The sequence below is a fragment of the Achroia grisella genome, unplaced genomic scaffold, assembly GCF_030625045.1.
Source record: "Achroia grisella isolate CSIRO2021 unplaced genomic scaffold, CSIRO_AGI_Agris_v1 utg794, whole genome shotgun sequence".
Taxonomy (NCBI): Eukaryota; Metazoa; Arthropoda; class Insecta; order Lepidoptera; family Pyralidae; genus Achroia; species Achroia grisella.
In genome coordinates this window covers 937,552-952,203 of record NW_026713026.1, presented here as the reverse complement: position 1 = coordinate 952,203, position 14,652 = coordinate 937,552, and the positions used below count along the sequence as shown (strand labels likewise).

General features: G+C 36.2%; 2 protein-coding genes across 2 annotated transcripts; one reads left to right on the top strand and one right to left on the bottom strand.

Moving 5' to 3' along the window:
- Positions 1–819: 819 nt before the first annotated feature.
- LOC131851668 (uncharacterized) lies at positions 820–4,705 on the top strand. The gene is made up of 4 exons (XM_059202188.1): positions 820–1,009; positions 2,437–2,633; positions 3,766–3,898; positions 4,624–4,705. Exons 1-4 carry the CDS (start codon positions 938–940, stop codon positions 4,693–4,695), a joined length of 474 nt encoding a protein of 157 aa, XP_059058171.1. The 5' UTR covers positions 820–937; the 3' UTR covers positions 4,696–4,705.
- A 1,226-nt stretch (positions 4,706–5,931) lies between these two features.
- Positions 5,932–14,622, bottom strand: LOC131851652 (importin subunit alpha-4). Its single transcript, XM_059202171.1, has 6 exons — positions 14,338–14,622; positions 13,543–14,241; positions 10,514–10,756; positions 8,798–9,070; positions 8,022–8,198; positions 5,932–6,701 (listed from the first exon to the last, which is right to left on the bottom strand). Exons 1-6 carry the CDS (start codon positions 14,398–14,400, stop codon positions 6,609–6,611), a joined length of 1,548 nt encoding a protein of 515 aa, XP_059058154.1. The 5' UTR covers positions 14,401–14,622; the 3' UTR covers positions 5,932–6,608.
- Between the last annotated feature and the right edge of the window lie 30 nt (positions 14,623–14,652).

Here is a 14,652-nt window from a genome sequence, read left to right as displayed (position 1 = left end):
TTGCGTAAGATTCTATAATAAACTGCCAGAGTCTACTCTAAATCTTACAGAGAGGCAATTCAAATCTTATATTAAACAAATGTTATGTAAAAAAGCCTATTATAAGATAGATGAATTTATAGATGATAGCAATATATAGCAAGAATAAGTTTATTTGCGGACAACGTTATAATTTTAATTTTCATACTGCTTTCTTGATATATGATAGCGTAGCGGCTTTTGTATTGATTGCCGCATGCATCCTTATGTAAAGTGCGAATACTGTAACTACCATATAGTAATTTTTGTAGCTGTGACGTGGTCGTGTGGAATGAGTAGTCATGCTCACTAAAATGTCCAGACATGTGGCGGCGTGGTGGGCCGGGTCAATGGGCTCCCTAAAATATGGTCGAGCGCAGTGATGGCTGGCTCATCCGTCATACTCGTGAACGAGTGCTGCTTGTAGGGACTGGTCTGCTCTTATCACTACGACTGATTTAATCTTATTGCAAGATTATATTTGACCCAAAAAATTAGTGCTTGTTGGTAGTTTGTATTCACACGTTTCGACTTGTAAATGTAAACTTACAAGGATTATTTAAAAGAGCAACACACAAGTTTCTTGCTCGTTCTTCTTGTGATGAGACAGCTTTCCGAACGAGTGGTAGATAAAAAACAAATTGTTATGACTATTCAAAAGTGCTTAAATTAAGTTTATTTGAATAAATGATTTTCTATTCTATTCTATTCTATTCTATTCTATAAATCTCATGCAACTGAAACCGTGGGCATAGCTAGTGAGTACAAAACTAACAGGCCAGTTTCCGTGACAATGCTAAAACCACAACAGTCAATTTCGAACCAACTTATATTAGCAACTATATCGACAAAACAAAACACGACTGTCGCTACACGGTCGTACATTGTCTTATTTTATCTGTGACCGTGTTAGAAAGCGATGTTATCGAGACGAGATAAACTTCTAGTGCAGCCGTGGGAGGACCGACGGTACAAAGATCACAGACTGAAAGTAAGTTCGATGACTTTAATACGGAAATATATGTTCCACAAAAAAATTAACTAGGTACTAAGTGAATACATACGTACCTATTCACCTCAGGGTAGCTACCGCCATATCTGCCGCATCAATTATGGGGGCCTCCCGTGGTCCGGGGACCCCGTATAATTGATACGTGCGTTATGTAGAATAACATCCCATTTTTTTTATTTCACAAATGACAAAAGTGATAAAAAGCAATTTCTTTTTTTTCCGCCACAGCTATACTGACAGATAATTATGATGAATAAATATTTCTTTTAATTTTATGCATTTTTTTTCTTTTGTGAGAAATCTTTACCCCAAAGAAATATTTATACGGCGCCCCGCAAGGCACGCTACGCATCTGATTCATCTTAACTCACTGAGTAAACAAGTAGGTCTATTAAGCTGAAAAGAGACTGAATTAAATATAGTTAGTTATAAGTTGGTTCGAAATTGACTGTTGTGGTTTTAGCATTGTCACGGAGACTGGCCTGTTGGTTTAGTATTCACTAGCTGTGCCCGCGGTTTCAGTTGCATGAAATTTATAGGTTGCGTCATTCTGATGTATAAGATATATTACTGTAAAGTTCAAACTCCGTTCGGTAGTTTTTACGTAGCCTGTAAAATTGCAAAAAAATAATCTAAACTTCATTTAACATATTTATTAAAGTTCGGGCGTGACAGTCTCTGAGTTTGTATGGTGTTATTTAAACGGATACGGAAAGACACAAATCCAAACAGTCAATTTTATGTCAGGGTTTAGGTCTGTGTGAATTCTATGAATATTCCAATGGATGATAATTGTATTGTGCACCCGCCTGCTCTAACGGTTTACGCTGGAGAGATACCAGTGGAGGATGATAAGATGAGCATAAAGTCAAATTAGTTACCCCTTAGTGGTAAATTCCACTAGGAAGATCCCCTCCGATCGATCTCCCGTCAAATTCAAACGGGGATCGAAATTACGACGGCCTGAGCCGAGGTTCGAACCCCTAGTGGTGCCCTCAGGCTAAAGTCGTATTCGTCAGGCAGGAGTTGGCCTTCAGCCGCTCCATAAGTCCTTCCGCGGGTTTGGAGTGCCATCTGCACTCGCCCCCTAACGTCCGGTGAAGCTGTAAAGGCCAGCTGCGGCCAACAGCATTAGAGTAGTCCGAAAAAAAAACTAGGAATTTATCACGATGGTTTCCAGGGAGAACCGCGTGGATGTCAACCTCCATGGCACATTGCTAGGATCAGTCCATATCCTAACAAACCCGTACCCCTATTTTATGCATATTATGTATATAATTACGAAAAAATGTATCCATGAATTTGTATCAATTGCCTAGTACCTATAATACAAGCTCTGTTTTTCTTGGAACTAGATGGCGCTGTCTGAATTGTTCTGAGAAATTATTTTTAATTATACATTTGAGGTAAAATCAGCCCTCCCTGCTATCGACGACCGTCCGCCAGCGACGCGGCCGCATGTTGTCCTCAAACTGAAGAAGTGCCAAAGGGAACTTGACAGGAAGAACAAGATACAGAAAGACAATTTCGGTTTGCTGCAGCGGTTGAATAACATTATGAGAGAGAAACGGCTGGATAACCAGTGGACGAAACCTCTACCTAAGTGAGTGCATTAATCCTTTTCAAATATCTGGCTAGCAGTGTATAAAATTTGGCTAAAATGTCCTATACATGAATATGTGATTTTTTAATTTGAATTTAGATTAAACGGACATACAAATGAACTTGCCGAACTTTACAACTGCAGGGATTGGGGAGTCTTAGGTTGAAGATATGACATCCAGGTGTACCTACAGTAGTAATAGGTAGTGTCTTTTCCTAGTGGAAATATTCGTAGACAGCGCCTGAGAGCTGAGTCATTGGAGCAGCTTCATTAATTGTAAGGAATACAAACAATTTAAGGAAACGTGCCATCAAATTGGATTATTGTTTAAAAATAAACAGATTGTCAGTTAAAAAAACTGACTTTTAGTGTTAATTTGAAGGGTATGATATGAAATGACAAATTTATGAAAAAATGACTAAAGTCCTCAGGAATGCTGACGCAGGAGTCGTTTTTTTTGGACTACTATAAAGCTGTTCAAATTTATTTTAGCCGCTTATAAATGACAAGTATTTTGTAATTAATATTTTTTCCCTACCGTTGGCCGCAGCTGGCCTTTACAGCTTCACCGGACGATAGGGGGCGTGTGCAGATGGCACTCCAAACCCGCGGAAGGACTTATGGAGCGGCTGAAGGCAAGTTGCTTGACGGATATGACTTTAGTCTAAGGACACTAAGGGTTCGAACCTCGACTCAGGATCGCGATTAATACAGATTCGCTAATGGTAGCGAAATTAAACAAAATAGTACAAATATATTAAGTAATGATTTCACACCTATCTTCCGCTGGTAATGTATAGTTAGGGGCTGTTCAAGTATTACGTAAGCAGATTTATCACAATTATTTACCCCCCATCCCCCGTTGTCAGCAAAAGTAAGCAAAGCTCTTACCCCCTCCACCCATGCTTACGTAAACATCTCTCAATTAATGTATTGTTTTTTTTAGCAAAGACAATGTGAGGGTTGCCATTCCTGTAAAAAAGTAAATTACGACCGATGACGTAATCATCATACAGACTCCCCCACCCCCATGTCATCCAAAATAAGCAAAGAAAAGACCCCCCGCCCCCCTATAGTGCTTACGTAATACTTGAACGGCCCCTTACTATTAATTAGAAATCTATAATTACAGCTTCCAACACAAAGTGGGTCTGTTCTTCGACGCGGAATCTCTGCACAGTAGGGTAACAGCACGCTCTAACGTTGACGAATCTCCCGACATTTCATACAGCAACGTCAAATGTTACGCGTGCAATCTCAAAAAGGTAACGAGTTTGAATCTGTACTTCACTTATTGTAAATGCGAAATTAAACATTGTATTTTTAGCGTCTATATTGTTACCGCTATTATTTATGTTTATGTTGTGTTCTTGTAGCAGCAGCGGGAAAGAAGGAGGTGAAATGAGTCCAGATTGTTGTTATGTACATATTTATAATTACGAAATATTTACAATGAATATATAAGTATGTACAAGAAAGTGATTCGGTCTCGAATGCCAGGCCTGTTATTCTATTCGTTTGTCGTAACTAGGCAACGGTGTTGCCGCGCGATAATAGTTAATTCGCCACATATTAATTTAACAATTGAACAAATTTTGACGAATTTGAGTGTAGGGATAGATTGTTAAAAGACATATGCTGTTGTTTGCGTAAACAAAACTTTATGGGTGTGAAAAAGATGATGTCAATTTGCTAATCTGCATTAGTTTGATATTGTTTATGGTTAGTTTAATTATTATGGTTTGATATAACCATATCATATGTTATATATCTAGTATGATATACTAGTTGATCCGGTAAACGTTTTACCGTATAATTTAATATAGCTATTAAAAAATAGGGGTTGAAGGGTGAATTTTTTTGTGTTGAAAAATGCCGAATTCCGCCTTCTCAATGATATCAGTATAGCAATATTAATGGTTTTTTTTTCTTTAGGTTTGCAGGATAAGAATAATGTTTACAAAATTAATTTAAGTATTTTTTTTTTCAGAAACACTTTCGACTTGAATTGGATGGTTCAAAACGAAATGAACTTCTCCTACCTGCGCTTTTCTTAAATTAAATATATGATTTTAATAATATTTATTAGTATTTTTATTAAGCGAGTCGAGTTCAATGTACCGTATATGTTATACTGTCATATGACATATGTCTCAACCTTTGCTATTTATAAGATTATTCCACAACCTGCGGACTACCTTACTTCGTCTGCGTCACTTTCTTAGTGTAATTCTGATGTATAAGTTACATTAATGCAGTTTTATCAAAATTCGTTCAGCAGTTCTTGCGTGAAAAAGTAACAAACATCGATTCATACATACAAACATTCGTGTTTGTAATAATAGTAAGGAAATTTTTGAGTAGTCTTGCCCTAGTCAATAGTTTATTACCCCGTATTTTGAGTTTAAATATATTCTACACCAAAAACAGTTTTATTTTTGTATACTTGAGTGGTAGATACGAGACGGAGGTAGGCTCGTCCATTACCACACTTAATTTAAACATGACCACATTAAGAATACCAGCGTCGTGGCACCCCATCACGACGTATCCTGAGCGGTGACCTATTTGGTACTATGTAATTGATATACATCAGTATGTAATTTAAAATATAAAATTATTTTTATTATTGTTATGTACCAAATAAATTATTTTCTTTTTTCTTTTCAAGAATTAATTTCAGCAGGACGCCAACGGGTGACAATGTCATTGGGAAAATGTAATAGAATAGAGTTTATGTTTGTTTTTGTTCTGTCTATCCTTCATCGGAAAGGCAAAGGGCTGCTGCCCATACAGCCATGTCTTCATATTTCTTGATAAAATTAAAAAAATAAATTAAGCACTTTTGCTTTGCTTAGCGATGAAACCGTCCCTTGTACTAGTTAATATATTTTAATTGATATAGTTCTGTATTTTGTGCAATAAAAAATAATTAAAAATAAACTAAGCACTTTTGAATATATTTATAATTAATATATCTATACTCATTTTTAAATCTACCGCTCATTCGGAAAGATGTCTCATCATAATAAGAACGAGCAAGAAACTTGCGTGTTGCTCTTTAAATAATTTAGTTGTAACATTACATTTTTAATTTGAAATCATTGTAAAGCGCAAAGGTATATGTAATATATTTATAGGTAAATCAAAATACGATTTGTAATATTGGACAGAATTTATTGGCATATACAAATGGGTTCATTTTCGGAACAATTTCATAACCATGATTATATAGTGTCGTTCTGGGCTCGGGGCCCCGCTATAACGCATGGTTATTTCATGAGTTAAAAACGAAACATAAATACTATGTTATTTATATCAAAAAGCATCAATCTGTAAGCAGAATACACTAGTCACATACGTCATACGGTATGCACAACTTAACGTTAAAGCTATCGTGTCCATCGTCCACTATCAATTTATATATACGAAATCCGAAAACAATGATGAAACATTTCAAACATCACAATAATTTGCATCACAACGAAGCCGTAGCACCGACGAAATTTCATTTTACAACGCGTATTTTACAACGGACCACGGTGCTAAGGCCTTTTTGCTCAACCGCCCGTTGAATCGACGAACGATAATATATTAACAGTTGCTCGATTATTTAAAAAACACGTCGCGGATTCGTGCGCCGTCAAAATACATCAAATGGAGTCGTTCGTGGATTCATCGGGTAGAGTCGCGGCTCAGGAGCGAGCGCGGCCGCGGTCTAAGCGTCCGGGTTATGTCGGACGGTCTCCGTCCGGGTTTAGACTCGTCCGGCTCGAGCCGGACGTCCGGAGCCGACGGACCGCGGCCTGATGACGCATCACGGCAGCGTCCTCACTATCAGAGTTAACATTACTTTAATATAATCGATGACGCTATTCGATCGTCGCGTCACCGGTACGACCTGTGGGCGGCCATCGAGCCGAGGCTCGGGCCGCTCGAGTCGGAGAATACGAGTAGAGGCGATGGGGCGGGCAGTTAGAAGCGGAATCCATCGTGTTGTCCGCCGGCCGTCGGCTCGAACTGGAAGCCGGAGTCTGCCGCCGCAGGCACCAGAGACGTGTCTTCCTCCTAAACACACACAAATCCATTTCACAAACTTTAAACGTTAAAAATGCTTTATTCAAATAAACTTCTCAATTCAAGAAGAACGAGAAAGAAACTTGCGTGTTGCTTACATTTCTCAATTAAAATATGTGAATACAAACTACCAACTAACACTAATACGAGTCAAAACTAATAAAAAAAAAAATATGATAAATAGTGGGTAATATGACTGATTAAATTTTTTTTAGTTTGCCTTTGTTATCACAAGACAAAATAAACATAGGATAATCTTACCCAATTAAAATAAGTAGTGCAATTATTTAACGAAACTCAATATCTTTTGCTAATAAACATAGATTGAATATAAAATTATGTTTTTGTCCTTTTCATAGATAATCTGTTAAATATAAATTACCATAATATGATAATTTATCATGTATATATTCTTACACTCTATCATGAATCTTGTATATTATACAAGATACCTGATAGAGTGCGAGGACTCTGAGGACAAGATAAAGTGGTAGAGAAAAATAAGGAAAGCAGACTCGAACACTGAAGGGAAGGCGAAACTGACATGGTACATTGCTAGCAATAAGATCAACAATCCACATTATTAACAATCCACTTTCCCCCCCACGGAAACCGTTTTTTTTTATGGATGATAATGGAATGGTTCACCAGTCTGCGCTAACGGTTTACGCTGGCGGGGTACCAGTGGAGGATGACAAGATGAATATAGCATGACGTCAGGTCAGTTAGGCCATCGTGACAAATTCACCAGGAATTTATCACGATAGTTTCCAGGGCGAACCGCGTGGAGGTCGACCTGACATTGTACATTGCTAGCAATGGGGTTATCAATCCACATTACTAACAATCCCCTTTCCCCCTAACGGAAACCGTTAGCGCAGGCGGGTGCACCATTCCAGTGTCATTCATCAAAAAATACCCGAGTTATCAGTGACAGCTGGTCGGTATGTTTTGGCATTATAATTTTAGATTGCGACTGATATTATAAATGCATAGATATAGTTATAATAGTATCGGTATCAAGTAATCGAAATCAATACAATATATAGAAACGATATTATCTATACCTAAGAACATTAACAAAACTCAATTACATGATTAATTAATAATAATCTCAGGACAATTCACACAGCGCCATCTAGACCCAAGTTAAGCTAGCTAAAGCTTGTGTTATGAGTACTAGATAACTGATACAAGTACATAGATTTTTTTTTTCGTAAATATGTACATATTATACATAGACAATCATAATAAATGTTTTAAGGACTCATTTCATAAAAATATACTCGAGTTAAATAATATATGACTCACCTCGCCGGCAAAGTATTGCTCAATGATATCGTAGGCCATCTTGTATATCTCCACCTTCTCGTGGCTCTGCAGCGCTTCGATCTTGTCAATGCCGCCACACTCCTCAATAATGTTAGCCACCTGCTCCGCATTCTCGCCGGCCATCTTCAGCATGTTGCTGAGTCCATCCAAAACAACCTGGGAACGTCATCCGTTTACATACACACACCGCAATGTTTATTTGCCCCGCTGGCAGCGTGCCAACACCAAACATGAGACAACTCTAATTTTGTAAATCACTATATAAAGTACATAACTAGTACAACATGTTGAATATTCCGTTTGCTCCAAAATGCGGTAAGTTTTGCGGGAATTGAGCGTATTTTATTTTATAATAATGTAACCCTGGACAATTCACATAACGCCATCTAGTCCCAATGTAAGCAGAGCTTGCAGAGAATACATAGATAACTTTTTTTTTAATAAATACATAGTACATAGAATACGTACGGCCAACGGTAAACGGTTACTGCGCGTTGTGGACCTTTAAGAAACCTTAACCCTTCTTTAACAACCCATGCTAGTAGTCTCTTGAGAAAACTTCGTCCAGTAGTTATTCCACAATCTAAATATACGCAGGAAGAAACTCCTCTGAAACCGCACTGTTCGAGACTTATAAGTTCCAGCGTGTGGGGATGAATTCCCATCATAAAACATCATATTATATGAAATTGGCTAGACAAAACCGCAGATCGCAGCGGTCTATAGGTGAACATTGAATAAATGCAAATACTTACATTTATAACTTGTGTATCCTTGCAGGCCAGTAGATTACAGAACGGTGGTATGACTCCGCACGAGATGAGGGTCGCCACCTGGTCCTTGGTACCGCTTATGCTCAAGTTGGAGACGGCCCACGCAGCCTCCTTCTGCGTCTGGAACTCGCCTTTGCTGAGATTCTCCACGATCTTCGGCAGTAGCCCCGCGTCGATCACGGCCTGCACTTGGTGCTTGTTGCCTGCTGTTATATTCGATAAGAACCATACGGCTTCTTTGCAGATTTTCTCTTTCTGTTGAAGAAATGTTTATCTTGGAGAAACCCTTTTAAACTGAGCGTACATCCTACTATGGTAAGATGGAAGGACGTTTAGTTAATCTAGAAATTTATACGACTACTTAAAAATCATGAATAGTTTTTTTTTTATTTTTCATACGAGATTCTTTTTTTTATTCTTACGAGTCTAACAATATAATAGACAATCAACTGGTTGAATATCTAAATAACAATAAATTAGTTGAAGCGATTAAAGCAGAGTACCTAAAGGCAGGGCTTGTAATTAGCTCATGGACCATATATTCACATTCAGCAATGAACTCCGTTGGATATACGACATTTCTCAACTGGCAGTAGCTAGCACAGAACACAATAGCTACTTATTTTGTTCTGTGAGCTAACAGAACTGGATGAAAGGAAAAATATATGATATCCATAATTTCGACACCAGCAATTTATACTAAGCTAATTCGAATTTTCAGTAACTTCGTTATTTTTATATATTTCTTAATATTTTTTTTGTTATTTCTTAATATTTTACAATATATAAAAAACACCATTTTAAGCAGTTTAGCATAAAAAGACGAATTTACTGAAAATTCGAGTTAGCTTAGTATAAATTGCTCGATTTGACGAGTGTTCTAAGTACGATTAAATTGACTTTTGATTGAATACCTATTTTAAATAAGTAAAACATTAGCATAAATTAGATGTAGTACAGAAGCGTAAATAAAAATAGCTTTGTATTGTAGATGCTATTGAACTGCGGAGTAGTTCATTCATTGTAGTTCAATTATAGTTCATACGCGGTGCTCTAGTGATGCGACAACCGATTAGAGGGGAGGCCTTCCGCTTTTTCGCGTTCTTCCTCACTATACTAATTACATCCTGCGAACGTCAACCAAACGCCTTGAAAATTTTTCAGTACCAGTGTGTTACGCTTCGACAGGGTACTAACTAAAAGGATATGGGTGTATGGCAATAGTTGTTCATGCACGGGATTTTCATTAAATGTTAGAAATATATAAGTAAATATTGGCTTAAAAAAAAACAAGAAATTCAGGATTTTCTTGCCAGTTCTTCTCAATTTAGTCTGTATACTGAACTGGACGGTAGGAAATAAAATAATATAGTAAGACAAAAATTTGATTTTATATGCGACGAGAATGTTCTATATTACTACTAGTATTTTAGCGCCATTTTTAAAAATAATTATCATTGCAAAATGGCGGACATCTGACTATAGAGCGAAAACAATTATATACTTATTGATAATAATTTATAAATCTCAAACGTGTCTTTAGAAAACAAAATGTGTGATATAAAAAATAATAAAATTTAAAAACGCGCGCCTAGGTTAATAAAAAAATAATGGTTATATTAAATCGCTTACGATTGCGCGCGCTGTCTTTCCCGCGCAAAATCGCGCGCGTATAAAGTCAGCTAAAAGTTCACTCACCTGATGTGACAGTAGTGCGGGGAAGTGTGAGAGCGCATCGCAGTTGAGCACTACTTGCGTCTGTTCATCGGTTCCCGTCACTATGTTGCCGACTGCTCTGAGTGCCGCTGTTTGCACTTTAACTTCCTTGTGTGACAGCAGGGGGATTAATTTGGGGACTATGCCGGCTTCTATTACCATTTGGATTTGTTCGTTGCCACCGTCTGTTAAATAGCTTATAGCCCAGACAGTGTCCACTAGTATCTGTAAACATGTAAAACAATGTCACAAGTTTGATAAATAGCTTATAGCCCAGACAGTGTCCACTAGTATCTGTAAACATGTAAAACAATGTCACAAGTTTGATAAATAGCTTATAGCCCAGACAGTGTCCACTAGTATCTGTAAACATGCAAAACAATGTCACAAGTTTGAAAATAAATAAATAAAATACTATAAATAATCTTTTATATATAAAATTCTCGTGTCACAGTTTTCGTTCCCATACTCCTCCGAAACGGCTTGACCGATTCTCATGATCTGAGAATCGGCCAACATCTATTTTTCATCCCCCTAAATGTAAAGGGTAGTCCAACCCTAAATTTTTTTTTTTATTTTAAGGCAAAACAACGTTTGCCGGGACAGCTAGTAATAAATAAAATACTGTATGATGATGCCTACAGTATTTTATTTATTATAAATTATAGTTATTAGTAGTAGTTAGTAAGTTATATTGTTAACCGTCTCTTACCGGGTAACCAGTCTTAACAGGTTTTTATGGCAGTAAATTATTAGTATCATTTTATGATAGTTCTCATCAAGATCGGCAGTTAACAGGGTACAATAGTGTCAGAGAGAGGTATTTGTCAAATAGCATACAGGAAATTGAATCTGTATATTCAACTGGACGGTAGGGAAAAATTAAAAATTAAAAAATAAAAATTTTATGTTCATAAGCCGCTAATATGTCCTACATAAATAAATTATTATAGAATTTAAAAAAAAATGTAATTTTTTATATTAGTTTTAGTATTCTGTTACTTGTTAGTTCAATTACAGACAAAAACTGTGTACCTATTTACCAAAAATTATGAAGATGAATGAGTATGAAATTGGCAACAACTTAATGACGAAGTGCAGAATTGTGATATTTTTTTAATAATGCTTAAAAATACATAATATAAAAAGAATTACGCACACACTATGTTTTCTTTGACTCATATGACAAACATATAACCTTATGACTCTTTCAATTTTAATTTAAATTAATGTTGGTCAAAGTTCAACCAATGGGCGACCATTAGTTTGTTTTTATTAAGCACTTTAAATGTTTCCTTATATACTTATATTTAGGAAAAATAACAACAATTGTACACTCAAGCAGCTAAAACAGAATCATTAACAAACCAAAACATGAGTTGTCATTTACATTGAGACACTATAATGAAAGAAAGAAAAATATATTTATACTAGCTGATTCAGCAACCTTTGATTTGCCATATAAATGAAAATCACTATTAAAAAATAGGGGTTGGTGATAGAAGGGAGAAAAGCTAGGGTTGCATTTATTTTTAAGGCCATAATAAAGAAATGAAAATAAAAAAATATTGAAAATAATTTTTTTTTGGGTGAGCCACACTTAGGGGTATAAAAATTAGTTTTAAACCTATTGAATACCTAAGACCTACTGAATATATAAAATTTCACCATAATCGGACAGTCGGGTTTCAGGGAAGTATAAACACGAAACCTGTGCGACTTGAGAATTTTATATATCAGATGGTGCATAATGCAGTTGATCTTCTTGAGATATATGCACTACATTTCATAACTTTGTACTGTTTTACATAGCAGTGTCAACAGCAATGACTAACTTCAACTCAGCACAGATAGTGCAAATTAAGCAGTTGATAACAAAAATACCTATACAATTTGAGTAGGTATATCCAGTAAGATTATTTATCTTTTCAATTCATCTTTATATATTGGATGTTATAAGTGTAAACAATATAAAACAAAATAGATAAGGCAAAAGTTGTTAAGTTTCCCAGTCAATTTAATGTAGAATTAAGAATAGAAATAAGAGTTTATAGAAAGTTATAGAAAGAGTTTATATGAAAGTTTATGCTTATGTTCCTGGTTCTCTGATGCCACTTGTATCTGGATATTTTATATATCTAGTTATTAGTTAACCGCCCCGGGTTCGCATGTATTATACATATAAACTTTCCTCTTGAATCACTCAATCAATTGCTAAAAACTGTGTTAAAATCTGTTACACAGTTTAAAAGATCTAAGCAAACAGAAAGTGAAAGCTACTTTATTACATTCATATACCATCATTTTATATTATGTAAAGATTACAGCTAGATACTAAGGTTGAAGTTCAAGTCAATCTAATTTTTCATTCAGAATATTTTTACTACTAGGACATTTTTTATTACTTTATTTTAACTGGATGATTATGATTGCTATACCCTGGCTTGCGATATACATCTATGCTGGTGGGAAACCAGTGGAGGATGATGAAGAATGAAGTCAATTCAACAAATGAAGGTCATACACCTTGATTTGTTGATGATGATTTGACTTCATTCTTCTTTCTTTCTATTAGGAATTATTTCCAGAGAAATATCAATTGGAGAGTGATCAGACGACTATATCGATGAAGATAAAGCTTTTTTACTGTAAAGAAAAAGCATATATATACTCCATTAATTAAATTTATAGTTAAATATTAAAAAAGGCAATGATAATGATATGTGAGGATTACCATTTTGTTTAGAGAATTGTCTGTAATATACTGAATCATTACTTTTACAGTTGCAGCTACAGTTATTTTAACCTTATATATAGGTATGACAAAAGAGCCACCCTGTGCAGCTTTATCAGGTCCATGGTTTTCCCCAAATTCTTTTTCACTAATCATACTCATGAATACAAGTGTTTCCATCATGTGAATGGATGACAGGCATTCTGCTAGACTAAAGACCATCTGTCTGTGTATAATAAGGTTTAATTAATAAATTAGATGAAATATATGTACTTACATTGATGTCAGTGTGCATGATTAACAAATCCAGGGCAGGAACAATTTCTTGGATGGTCTTAACTGGTGGTGGGGGATCCTTACTTCTGCACAAGTTGACAATCACCCATGTGACATTACGTAGAAATGGTATAGGTATCTCTAGCTTGATGAAGTTGAGCAGTGGCTTCACTACCCCGAGCTCAATTACGAAATCTCTTAAAACAGGTCCGTCACCAATGATGTTGCCAAGGGCCCATACCGCTTGTTCACATACATTTTCATAAGGTGACATCAGGAGCTGTAGGAAGAAGGGCACCGCACCAGCATGGACCACTTTCGTCGTCTGTGCAGATGTTCCGGAAGCTATGTTTGTTAATGCCCACGCAGCTTCAAACTGGAGTGTTGAATTGTCGGTTCTGGATAGGCACTGAACAAGGATAGGAAGGATGCCGTGCGCGATCAACTCGTCGATGGGAGGGTTCTTGTCAGAGGAGAGCAGCTTTCTGCACTGTTGCACAGCCGCCAGCTGCACTTCCGTGTTTTCAACATTAGCTGCATTCATTACCAGCTCCTTAAGATCGGTAGCCGCTAAGCTCCTCTCGATCTCGTCTTCGTCCGTCGAGTCGCTGATCGGCACATTGCGACGTTTCTGTAAAGTCTCCTCTCTTTTGTTCTTTCTAAGTTCAACTGTGACTTCATTCCTCCGTCTGCGCATTTCCTAAAAACACGCAATAAACAAGTTGATTTATTTTCTTAAAGATTTTATACAAAAGATATGCTCACACTCGTGTTATTTATACATTAAAACACTTACGTCGACATCTTTTCCAGTGTTCTTGAATACATGCATGCGGTTCTTGGACTGATCAGTCGCCATTTTATTTGTTTTAACAATCTTTTTATAAACGTGGTAATTAGACAATGAAATAAAGAAAAAACATAAAATAACGGTACAAATAATTAAACAAACATGTTTTAACAGTACTATACGGATATGTGATTCATTTAACCTCGTAAAACACAGAATATTCTACAACAAAATGGTCCGTTTCACTATTTGACTTATTTTTTCTTTTTTTTCTCTATGCTCATTCTATATTTCTATTGTCTTTGACAGATGACCATAAAC